General features: G+C 46.8%; 1 protein-coding gene across 1 annotated transcript in view; it reads left to right on the top strand.

The window, feature by feature from the left end:
• Window positions 1-12,544, top strand: part of LOC129829403 (RNA-binding protein 10-like) — a 164,548-nt gene that overhangs the window by 71,952 nt on the left and 80,052 nt on the right. The window contains exons 4-5 of the mRNA XM_055891084.1: window positions 117-338; window positions 8,496-8,571. Coding sequence (XP_055747059.1) covers window positions 117-338; window positions 8,496-8,571 — 298 coding nt within the window. The remainder of the gene's footprint in view (window positions 1-116; window positions 339-8,495; window positions 8,572-12,544) is intronic.

Raw genomic sequence — 12,544 nt, 5'->3', positions numbered from 1 at the left:
ATAGACCTAAAATAGATGTAAAACTAGAAAATATATATTTTTTGTTAAGTATTTTAATTGTACTGTAGAAATAGTACTATTGATTGTAGTAGCTAGTAACATGTGGCTGTCCATAGGGTTTCTCTATGGGATCTCCAGGGGATGACTGTGGTGGAAAAGGGCTGCTAGGGGAGGGGCTAGGGGCCAGTCCTGGGGGTCCAGACCCTCTCTCCTCAGTAGGAGAGGACCCAGAACAGAGAGAGCTGATGGACTACAGACCAGACCTTCTGGACCAGAACCAACGACCGTCCAACATCATCATGTTACGCATGCTGCCACCCAACGCAACCGCCAACGAGGTGTGTGTGTGGTGTTGGAGGAGGGGTGGTAGGGGAGGAGGGGGAGGTGGGGAGGGGAGGGGAGGGGAGGAGGGGTGGTAGGGGAGGTGGGGAGGGGAGGGGAGGTGGGGAGGGGTGGTAGGGGAGGGGGGGAGGGGAGGAGGGAGGGGAGGAGGGGGAGGTGGGGAGGGGGGGTGGTAGGGGAGGAGAGGGAGGTGGGGAGGGGAGGAGGGGTGGTAGGGGGAGGAGGAGAGGAGGGGAGAGGAGGAGGGGTGGTAGGGGAGGGAGGGGGAGGAGGGGTGGTAGGGAGGTGGTGGGGAGGGGAGGGGAGAGGAGGAGGGGTGGTAGGGGAGGGAGGGGAGGGGAGAGGAGAGGAGGAGGGGGTGGTAGGGGAGGGGAGGGAGGTGGGGAGGGGAGGGGAGAGGAGGAGGGGTGGTAGGGGAGGTGGGGAGGGGAGAGGAGGGGCGAGGAGGCCGGGGTGGTAAGGGAGGAGGGGGCGGTGGCGAGGGGAGGGGAGAGGAGGAGGGGTGGTAGGGGAGGAGAGGGAGGTGGGGTGGTAGGGGCGGAGAGGAGGGGAGGAGGAGGAGGGGTGGTAGGGGCGGAGGGGGAGGTGGGCGAGGGGAGAGGAGGAGGGGTGGTCGGGGAGGCGGGGGAGGGGAGAAGAGGAGGGGTGGTAGGGGAGGAGGGGGAGGTGGGGAGGGGAGGAGGTGGGGAGGGGAGGAGGGAGAGGGGACGGGAAGGGAGGTGGGGAGGGGAGGAGGTGGGGAGGGGAGGAGGGGGAGGGGGGGGAAGGGAGAGGGGTGGTAGGGGAGGAGGGGGAGGTGGGGAGGGGAGGAGGTGGGGAGGGGAGGAGGGGGAGGGGACGGGAAGGGAGGCTGATTGGCTGATCAATAACAGGCGAGATTGGTAACAACTGTGCATGTTCGCGTTCGTGGGGCAAATTCTGTGACGTATATATGTGACTTTTTTTGGAGCTTGACGTCACAGATGCAAGTTTTATTGGGGGGAGAAGGAGCTGGCACAAGACTTATCACAGGTCGCCTAAAGTCAGTTCTGAAAAGTGGAAATCCGAAAGAGATGGCTGCAAGAGCAAGCTGGTGTTTGACCCCTGGCTGCAAGACATCTGGAGGGAAGAAGGGAGCAGCATGAAACAAAATGTCACTGTTTAATATTGAAAGATAGACAGCTGCAGAAGATGGCAAGTAGCAATAAAAAGCCCAGTAAATATGATGTAAATAGACAGTTACTGTGTCATCGACATTATAATCAAATAGCCACAGTAGCCTACCTTGCTACTGTTAAAACTGTAACTTAAAGCGGGTACAGCCTCAGTGTTCAAAGTAAAACTAACTTATAGTGGGTACAGCCTCAGTGTTCAAAGTAAAACTAACTTAAAGCGGGTACAGCCTCAGTGTTCACAGTAAAACTGTAACTTAAAGCGGGTACAGCCTCAGTGTTCACAGTAAAACTGTAACTTAAAGCGGGTACAGCCTCAGTGTTCACAGTAAAACTGTAACTTAAAGTGGGTACAGCCTCAGTGTTCAAAGTAAAACTGTAACTTAAAGTGGGTACAGCCTCAGTGTTCACAGTAAAACTGTAACTTAAAGCGGGTACAGCCTCAGTGTTCAAAGTAAAACTAACTTAAAGCGGGTACAGCCTCAGTGTTCACAGTAAAACTAACTTAAAGCGGGTACAGCCTCAGTGTTCACAGTAAAACTGTACCTTAAAGCGGGTCCAGCCTCAGTGTTCACAGTAAACCTGTAACTTAAAGCGGGTACAGCCCCAGTGTTCACAGTAAAACAGCCTCAGTGTTCACAGTAAAACTGTAACTTAAAGCGGGTACAGCCTCAGTGTTCACAGTAAAACTAACTTAAAGCGGGTACAGCCTCAGTGTTCACAGTAAAACTGTAACTTATAGTGGGTACAGCCTCAGTGTTCACAGTAAACTAACTTAAAGTGGGTACAGCCTCAGTGTTCACAGTAAAACTAACTTAAAGTGGGTACAGCCTCAGTGTTCACAGTAAAACTGTAACTTAAAGCGGGTACAGCCTCAGTGTTCACAGTAAAACTGTAACTTATAGCGGGTACAGCCTCAGTGTTCACAGTAAAACTAACTTAAAGCGGGTACAGCCTCAGTGTTCACAGTAAAACTAACTTAAAGCAGGTTCAGCCTCAGTGTTCACAGTAAAACTGTAACTTAAAGCGGGTGAATCCTCAGTGTTCACAGTGAAACTGTATCTTAAAGCGGGTGAATCCTCAGTGTTCACAGTAAACACGTGCTGGAAGTTGACAAGAGTTTTCACAACGTTCAAAGTTTGCTCTCAGCAGACCTGATATTTACTCAGTGCCTAAAATAATTAGAGGTGAACATTGCCTACTAAGCCAATCAGAGCTGTTTTATCAAGATACAAATGTCCTGTGCTTTTTCATTTGGAGCACACAGACACAGAGACAGAGACAGAGACAGAGACAGAGACAGACACAGAGACAGACACAGACACAGAGACAGACACAGAGACAGAGACAGACACAGAGACAGAGACAGACACAGAGACAGACACAGACACAGAGACAGACACAGAGACAGAGACAGACACAGAGACAGACACAGACACAGACACAGACACAGAGACAGAGACAGACACAGACACAGAGACAGACACAGAGACAGAGACAGACACAGACACAGAGACAGACACAGAGACAGACACAGACACAGAGACAGACACAGAGACAGACACAGAGACAGACACAGAGACAGAGACAGACAGACACAGACAGAGACACAGACACAGACACAGCTACGTTGTAACTACCACGTGGCCACGGTGCTCTCGTGTATGGGGCTCAGCCAGGACTGTTACTTTTGTGACTGAATGAAAACATTTTAACAATGTGATTGAACCGATCGATGTTGGGAAAATAGATGTTAACGATGCAGAATGGTGTTAAATGCCCGTAAACAGATTGGGGGGGGGTTCACAGATCTAAGCATGTAATATTAGGTCTACTGATTATTTCTCCCTGTCTGCTACTCATTAACATAGCTGCTACTCATTAACATAGCTGCTGCTCATTAACATAGCTGCTACTCATTGACATAGCTGCTGCTCATTAACATAGCTGCTACTCATTAACATAGCTGCTGCTGATTAACATAGCTGCTACTCATTAACATAGCTGCTACTCATTAACATAGCTACTACTATGTAGGGCTGATAGAAGGCTGATTGAGGGCTGATAGAGGGCTGGTGGGAGGCTGATAGAAGGCTGATAGAATGATGATTGAGGGCTGATAGAAGGCTGATGGGAGGCTGATAGAAGGCTGATATAAGGCTGATTGAGGGCTGATAGAGGGCTGATGGGAGGCTGATGGAAGGCTGATTGAGGGCTGATAGAAGGCTGATTGAGGGCTGATAGAAGGCGGATAGAAGGCTGATTGAAGGCTGATAGAAGGCTGATTGAGGGCTGATAAAAGGCTGATATAAGGCGGATTGAAGGCGGATTGAAGGCTGATAGAAGGCTGATTGATGGCTGATGGAGGGCTGATGGAGGGCTGATTGAGGGCTGATATAAGGCTGATAGAAGGCGGATAGAAGGATGATTGAGGGCTGATAGAAGGCTGATAGAAGGATGATAGAGGGCTGATGGGGGGCTGATGGAAGGCTGATTGAGGGCTGATAGAAGGCTGATTGAGGGCTGATAGAAGGCTGATTGAGGGCTGATAGAAGGCGGATAGAAGGCTGATTGAGGGCTGATAGAAGGCGGATAGAAGGCTGATTGAGGGCTGATAGAAGGCTGATAGAATGCTGATTGAAGGCTGATAGAATGCCAATTGAAGGCTGATAGAAGGCTGATGGAAGGCTGATTGAGGGCTGATTGAGGGCTGATTGAGGGCTGATAGAGGGCTGATAGAGGGCTGATAGAAGGCTGATTGAGGGCTGATAGAGGGCTGATTGAGGGCTGATAGAAGGCTGATGGAAGGCTATTCAGAGTCAGATCAAATCCAATGTTATTTGTCACATGTGCTGACTACAACAGGTGTAGACCTCACAGTGAATGCTGAATACAACAGGTGTAGTAGACCTTACAGTGAAATGCTGAATACAACAGGTGTAGTAGACCTTACAGTGAAATGCTGAATACAACAGGTGTAGTAGACCTTACAGTAAAATGCTGAATACAACAGGTGTAGTAGACCTCACAGTGAAATGCTGAATACAACAGGTGTAGTAGACCTCACAGTGAAATGCTGAATACAACAGGTGTAGTAGACCTTACAGTGAAATTCTGAATACAACAGGTGTAGACCTTACCGTGAAATGCTGAATACAACAGGTGTAGTAGACCTCACAGTGAAATGCTGAATACAACAGGTGTAGTAGACCTCACAGTGAAATGCCGAATACAACAGGTGTAGTAGACCTTACAGTGAAATGCTGAATACAACAGGTGTAGTAGACCTCACAGTGAAATGCTGAATACAACAGGTGTAGTAGACCTCACAGTGAAATGCTGAATACAACAGGTGTAGTAGACCTCACAGTGAAATGCTGAATACAACAGGTGTAGTAGACCTCACAGTGAAATGCCGAATACAACAGGTGTAGTAGACCTCACAGTGAAATGCTGAATACAACAGGTGTAGTAGACCTCACAGTGAAATGCTGAATACAACAGGTGTAGTAGACCTCACAGTGAAATGCTGAATACAACAGGTGTAGTAGACCTTACAGTGAAATACTGAATACAACAGGTGTAGTAGACCTCACAGTGAAATGCTGAATACAACAGGTGTAGTAGACCTCACAGTGAAATGCTGAATACAACAGGTGTAGTAGACCTTACAGTGAAATGCTGAATACAACAGGTGTAGTAGACCTCACAGTGAAATGCTGAATACAACAGGTGTAGTAGACCTTACAGTGAAATGCTGAATACAACAGGTGTAGTAGACCTCACAGTGAAATGCTGAATACAACAGGTGTAGTAGACCTCACAGTGAAATGCTGAATACAACAGGTGCAGTAGACCTCACAGTGAAATGCTGAATACAACAGGTGTAGTAGACCTTACAGTGAAATGCTGAATACAACAGGTGTAGTAGACCTCACAGTGAAATGCTGAATACAACAGGTGTAGTAGACCTCACAGTGAAATGTTGAATACAACAGGTGTAGTAGACCTTACAGTGAAATGCTGAATACAACAGGTGTAGTAGACCTCACAGTGAAATGCTGAATACAACAGGTGTAGTAGACCTTACAGTGAAATGCTGAATACAACAGGTGTAGTAGACCTCACAGTGAAACGCTGAATACAACAGGTGTAGTAGACCTTACAGTGAAATGCTGAATACAACAGGTGTAGTAGACCTCACAGTGAAAGGCTGAATACAACAGGTGTAGACCTTACAGTGAAATGCTGAATACATCAGGTGTAGACCTCACAGTGAAATGCTGAATACAACAGGTGTAGACCTTACAGTGAAATGCTGAATACAACAGGTGTAGTAGACCTTACAGTGAAATGCTGAATACAACAGGTGTAGACCTCACAGTGAAAGGCTGAATACAACAGGTGTAGACCTCACAGTGAAATGCTGAATACAACAGGTGTAGACCTCACAGTGAAAGGCTGAATACAACAGGTGTAGACCTCACAGTGAAATGCTGAATACAACAGGTGTAGACCTTACAGTGAAATGCTGAATACAACAGGTGTAGTAGACCTCACAGTGAAATGCTGAATACAACAGGTGTAGTAGACCTCACAGTGAAATGCTGAATACAACAGGTGTAGTAGACCTCACAGTGAAATGCTGAATACAACAGGTGTAGTAGACCTTACAGTGAAATGCTGAATACAACAGGTGTAGTAGACCTTACAGTGAAATGCTGAATACAACAGGTGTAGTAGACCTCACAGTGAAACGCTGAATACAACAGGTGTAGTAGACCTTACAGTGAAATGCTGAATACAACAGGTGTAGTAGACCTCACAGTGAAAGGCTGAATACAACAGGTGTAGACCTTACAGTGAAATGCTGAATACATCAGGTGTAGACCTCACAGTGAAATGCTGAATACAACAGGTGTAGACCTTACAGTGAAATGCTGAATACAACAGGTGTAGTAGACCTTACAGTGAAATGCTGAATACAACAGGTGTAGACCTCACAGTGAAAGGCTGAATACAACAGGTGTAGACCTCACAGTGAAATGCTGAATACAACAGGTGTAGTAGACCTTACAGTGAAATGCTGAATACAACAGGTGTAGACCTCACAGTGAAATGCTGAATACAACAGGTGTAGACCTCACAGTGAAATGCTGAATACAACAGGTGTAGACCTCACAGTGAAATGCTGAATACAACAGGTGTAGACCTCACAGTGAAATGCTGAATACAACAGGTGTAGTAGACCTCACAGTGAAATGCTGAATACAACAGGTGTAGACCTTACAGTGAAATGCTGAATACAACAGGTGTAGTAGACCTTACAGTGTAATGCTGAATACAACAGGTGTAGTAGACCTTACAGTGAAATGCTGAATACAACAGGTGTAGACCTCACAGTGAAAGGCTGAATACAACAGGTGTAGACCTCACAGTGAAATGCTGAATACAACAGGTGTAGTAGACCTTACAGTAAAATGCTGAATACAACAGGTGTAGTAGACCTCACAGTGAAATGCTGAATACAACAGGTGTAGACCTTACAGTGAAATGCTGAATACAACAGGTGTAGTAGACCTCACAGTGAAATGCTGAATACAACAGGTGTAGTAGACCTTACAGTGAAATGCTGAATACAACAGGTGTAGTAGACCTTACAGTGAAATGCTGAATACAACAGGTGTAGTAGACCTTACTGTGAAATGCTGAATACAACAGGTGTAGTAGACCTTACAGTGAAATGCTGAATACAACAGGTGTAGTAGACCTCACAGTGAAATGCTTACTTACAAGCCCTTAACCAACAATGCAGTTCAAGAAATAGAGTTAACAAAATAAAATAAAGTACATTTTTTAAATAAAAAGTAACACAATAAAATAACAATAACGAGGCTATATACAGGTGGTACTGGTACAGAGTCAATGTGGAGGCTATATACAGGGGGTACCGGTACAGAGTCAATGTGGAGGCTATATACAGGGGGTACCGGTACAGAGTCAATGTGGAGACTATATACAGGGGGGTACCGGTACAGAGTCAATGTGGAGGCTATATACAGGGGGTACCGGTACAGAGTCAATGTGGAGGCTATATACAGGGGGTACTGGTACAGAGTCAATGTGGAGACTATATACAGGGGGTACCGGTACAGAGTCAATGTGGAGGCTATATACAGGGGGTACCGGTACAGAGTCAATGTGGAGGCTATATACAGGGGGTACCGGTACAGAGTCAATGTGGAGGCTATATACAGGGGGTACCGGTACAGAGTCAATGTGGAGGCTATATACAGGGGGGTACCGGTACAGAGTCAATGTGGAGGCTATTTACAGGGGGTACCGGTACAGAGTCAATGTGGAGGCTATATACAGGGGGTACCGGTACAGAGTCAATGTGGAGGCTATATACAGGGCAGTACAGAGTCAATGTGCGGGGGTACAGGTTAGAGGTCATTTGTACATGTAGGTGGGGGTGAAGTGACTATGCATAGATAATAAACAGCGAGTAGCAGCAGTGGGGGGTGTCAATGTAAATAGTCCGGGTGACCATTTGATTAGTTGTTCAGCAGTCTGATGGCTTGGGGGGTAGAAGCTGTTATGGAGCCTCTTGGACCCAGACTTGGTGCTCCGGTACCGCTTGCCGTGCGGTAGCAGATAGAACAATCTGACTCGGGTGGCTGGAGTCTAAACATATCTATTTTAAAACAGACTTAAAACACTACTAATCACTGAAAATGACAAATTATCCAATGGAGCATGATCATTTTCTGGTTAAAAAACAACATATGTTTGCAAAGTTGGGGGGCAGTTGCTCCGTTTGCTCCGTTACTCATGCGCCTGTGTGTGTGTGTGTGTGTGTGTGTGTGTGTGTGTGTGTGTGTGTGTGTGTGTGTGTGTGTGTGTGTGTGTGTGTGTGTGTGTGTGTGTGTGTGTGTGTGTGTGTGTGTGTGTGTGTGTGTGTGTGTGTGTGTGTGTGTGTGTGTGTGTGTGTGTGTGTAGATACGTGCCCAGCTCCAGGACCAGGGGATTGATCCGACAGAGGTTCTGATTCGCCTGATGAGGAACAAGTCTTCAGGTGAGACTGATACTGAGCTCTCTCCCCCCTTCCTCTCTCTCTCTCTCTCCCTCTCTCTGTCTCTCTCTCTCTCTCTGTCTCTCTCCCTCTCTCTCTGTCTCTCTGTCTCTCTCTCTCTCTCTCTCTCTCTCTCTCTCTCTCTCTCTCTCTCTCTCTCTCTCTCTCTCTCTCTGTCTCTCTCCCTCTCTCTCTGTCTCTCTCTCTCTCTCTCTGTCTCTCTCTCTCTCTCTCTCTCTCTCTCTCTCTCTCTCTCTCTCTCTCTGTCTCTGTCTCTGTAATCTCTCTCTCTCAGCTCTCTCTCTCTCTCTCTTCTATCTCTCTTCCCTCTCGCTCTCTCTCTCTTTCTCTTTCTCTCCTTCTCCCTCTCTCTTTTTCTCCTTTTCCTTGCTCTCACGGGCTGACCACTTTTTCTTCTCCATCCGTCCATCCGTCCATCCCTCATCCCTCCATCCCTCTCTACTGGGTCTGTGAAAGACAGGGTGTGTGTGTGTTGTGTTGGGATGCTGTTCTCTGTGTGTAGAGTAAAAGTGTGGAGTGTGTATCAAAGTTTAGCTCAACGTGTCAGTTCACTGCTAGATATAAATACATCACTGAGGAGCTTGTGTTGAAGTGGGCGTTGTTTGTTTTTACTCTGCCAGTGGCTGTAGCGTCACTTTTTTTTTTCAGATTAGAGACCTTACTCAAAGTGAAGAGTGGTTAGATCTATCTCTCACTCTCCTTCTTTCTCTCTCTATCTCTTTCTCTCTCTTGCCCAATCCCAAATCAACCCATATTTTATCTGGGGGTATCTGGGGTATCAAGCCCTCTCTTATCTGGGGTATTAGTAGGACATTGGGGCTAGCAGGACACTGGGGCTAGCAGGACACTGGGGGTAGCAGGACACTGGGGCTAGCAGGACACTGGGGGTAGCAGGACATTGGGGCTGGCAGGACACTGGGGCTAGCAGGACACTGGGGCTAGCAGGACACTGGGGCTAGCAGGACACTGGGGCTAGCAGGACATTAGGGATAGCAGGACACTGGGGCTAGCAGGACACTGGGGCTAGCAGGACACTGGGGCTAGCAGGACACTGGGGCTAGCAGGACACTGGGGCTAGCAGGACATTAGGGCTAGCAGGACATTAGGGCTAGCAGGACACTGGGGCTAGCAGGACATTAGGGCTAGCAGGACATTAGGGCTAGCAGGACACTGGGGCTAGCAGGACATTAGGGCTAGCAGGACATTAGGGCTAGCAGGACATTAGGGCTAGCAGGACACTGGGGCTAGCAGGACATTGGGGCTAGCAGGACATTGGGGCTGGCAGGACATTGGGGCTAGCAGGACATTAGGGCTAGCAGGACACTGGGGCTAGCAGGACACTGGGGCTAGCAGGACATTGGGGCTGGCAGGACATTAGGGCTAGCAGGACACTGGGGCTAGCAGGACATTGGGGCTAGCAGGACATTGGGGCTGGCAGGACATTGGGGCTAGCAGGACATTGGGGCTAGCAGGACATTAGGGCTAGCAGGACACTGGGGCTAGCAGGACACTGGGGCTAGCAGGACACTGGGGCTAGCAGGACACTGGGGCTAGCAGGACATTGGGGCTAGCAGGACATTGGGGCTAGCAGGACACTGGGGCTAGCAGGACATTGGGGCTAGCAGGACACTGGGGCTAGCAGGACATTGGGGCTGGCAGGACATTGGGGCTGGCAGGACATTAGGGTTAGTTGGACACTGGGGCTGGCAGGACATTGGGGCTAGCAGGACACTGGGGCTAGCAGGACATTAGGGCTAGCAGGACATTGGGGCTAGGAGGACATTGGGGCTGGCAGGACATTAACCTACCATTATACCCCAGTGTATCTATAAACCTACCATTTATACCCCAGTGTATCAGCTATAAACCTCCCATTATACCCCAGTGTAGCAGCTATAAATCTCCCATTATACCCCAGTGTAGCAGCTATAAACCTCCCATTATACCCCAGTGTATCTATAAACCTCCCATTATACCCCAGTGTATCTATAAACCTCCCATTATACCCCAGTGTATCAGCTATAAACCTCCCATTATACCCCAGTATATCTATAAACCTCCCATTATACCCCAGTGTATCTATAAACCTCCCATTATACCCCAGTATATCTATAAACCTCCCATTATACCCCAGTGTATCAGCTATAAACCTCCCATTATACCCCAGTGTATCTATAAACCTCCCATTATACCCCAGTGTATCTATAAACCTCCCATTATACCCCAGTGTATCTATAAACCTACCATTATACCCCAGTGTATCTATAAACCTCCCATTATACCCCAGTATATCTATAAACCTCCCATTATACCCCAGTGTATCTATAAACCTCCCATTATACCCCAGTATATCTATAAACCTCCCATTATACCCCAGTGTATCTATAAACCTCCCATTATACCCCAGTGTATCTATAAACCTACCATTATACCCCAGTGTAGCAGCTATAAACCTACCATTATACCCCAGTGTATCTATAAACCTCCCATTATACCCCAGTGTATCAGCTATAAACCTCCCATTATACCCCAGTGTATCTATAAACCTCCCATTATACCCCAGTATATCTATAAACCTCCCATTATACCCCAGTGTATCTATAAACCTCCCATTATACCCCAGTGTAGCAGCTATAAACCTCCCATTATACCCCAGTGTAGCAGCTATAAACCTCCCATTATACCCCAGTATATCTATAAACCTCCCATTATACCCCAGTGTATCTATAAACCTCCCATTATACCCCAGTGTATCAGCTATAAACCTACCATTATACCCCAGTGTATCAGCTATAAACTTCCCATTATACCCCAGTGTATCTATAAACCTCCCATTATACCCCAGTGTATCTATAAACCTCCCATTATACCCCAGTATATCTATAAACCTCCCATTATACCCCAGTGTATCTATAAACCTCCCATTATACCCCAGTGTATCAGCTATAAACCTACCATTATACCCCAGTGTATCAGCTATAAACCTCCCATTATACCCCAGTATATCTATAAACCTACCATTTATACCCCAGTGTATCTATAAACCTCCCATTATACCCCAGTGTATCAGCTATAAACCTCCCATTATACCCCAGTGTATCTATAAACCTCCCATTATACCCCAGTGGATCTATAAACCTCCCATTATACCCCAGTATATCTATAAACCTCCCATTATACCCCAGTGGATCTATAAACCTCCCATTATACCCCAGTGGATCTATAAACCTCCCATTATACCCCAGTATATCTATAAACCTCCCATTATACCCCAGTGTATCTATAAACCTTCCATTATACCCCAGTATATCTATAAACCTCCCATTATACCCCAGTATATCTATAAACCTCCCATTATACCCCAGTGTATCTATAAACCTCCCATTATATCCCAGTATATCTATAAACCTCCCATTATACCCCAGTATATCTATAAACCTCCCATTATACCCCAGTGTAGCAGCTATAAACCTCCCATTATACCCCAGTGTAGCAGCTATAAACCTCCCATTATACCCCAGTGTATCTATAAACCTCCCATTATACCCCAGTGTATCTATAAACCTACCATTATACCCCAGTGTATCTATAAACCTCCCATTATACCCCAGTGTATCAGCTATAAACCTCCCATTATACCCCAGTATATCTATAAACCTCCCATTATACCCCAGTGTATCTATAAACCTCCCATTATACCCCAGTATATCTATAAACCTCCCATTATACCCCAGTGTATCAGCTATAAACCTACCATTTATACCCCAGTGTATCTATAAACCTCCCATTATACCCCAGTGTATCTATAAACCTCCCATTATACCCCAGTATATCTATAAACCTCCCATTATACCCCAGTGTATCAGCTATAAACCTACCATTTATACCCCAATGTATCTATAAACCTCCCATTATACCCCAGTGTAGCAGCTATAAACCTACCATTATACCCCAG

This window comes from Salvelinus fontinalis, chromosome 31 (assembly GCF_029448725.1).
Source record: "Salvelinus fontinalis isolate EN_2023a chromosome 31, ASM2944872v1, whole genome shotgun sequence".
Lineage (NCBI taxonomy): Eukaryota > Metazoa > Chordata > Actinopteri > Salmoniformes > Salmonidae > Salvelinus > Salvelinus fontinalis.
This window is presented reverse-complemented; position numbering and strand designations above follow the sequence as displayed.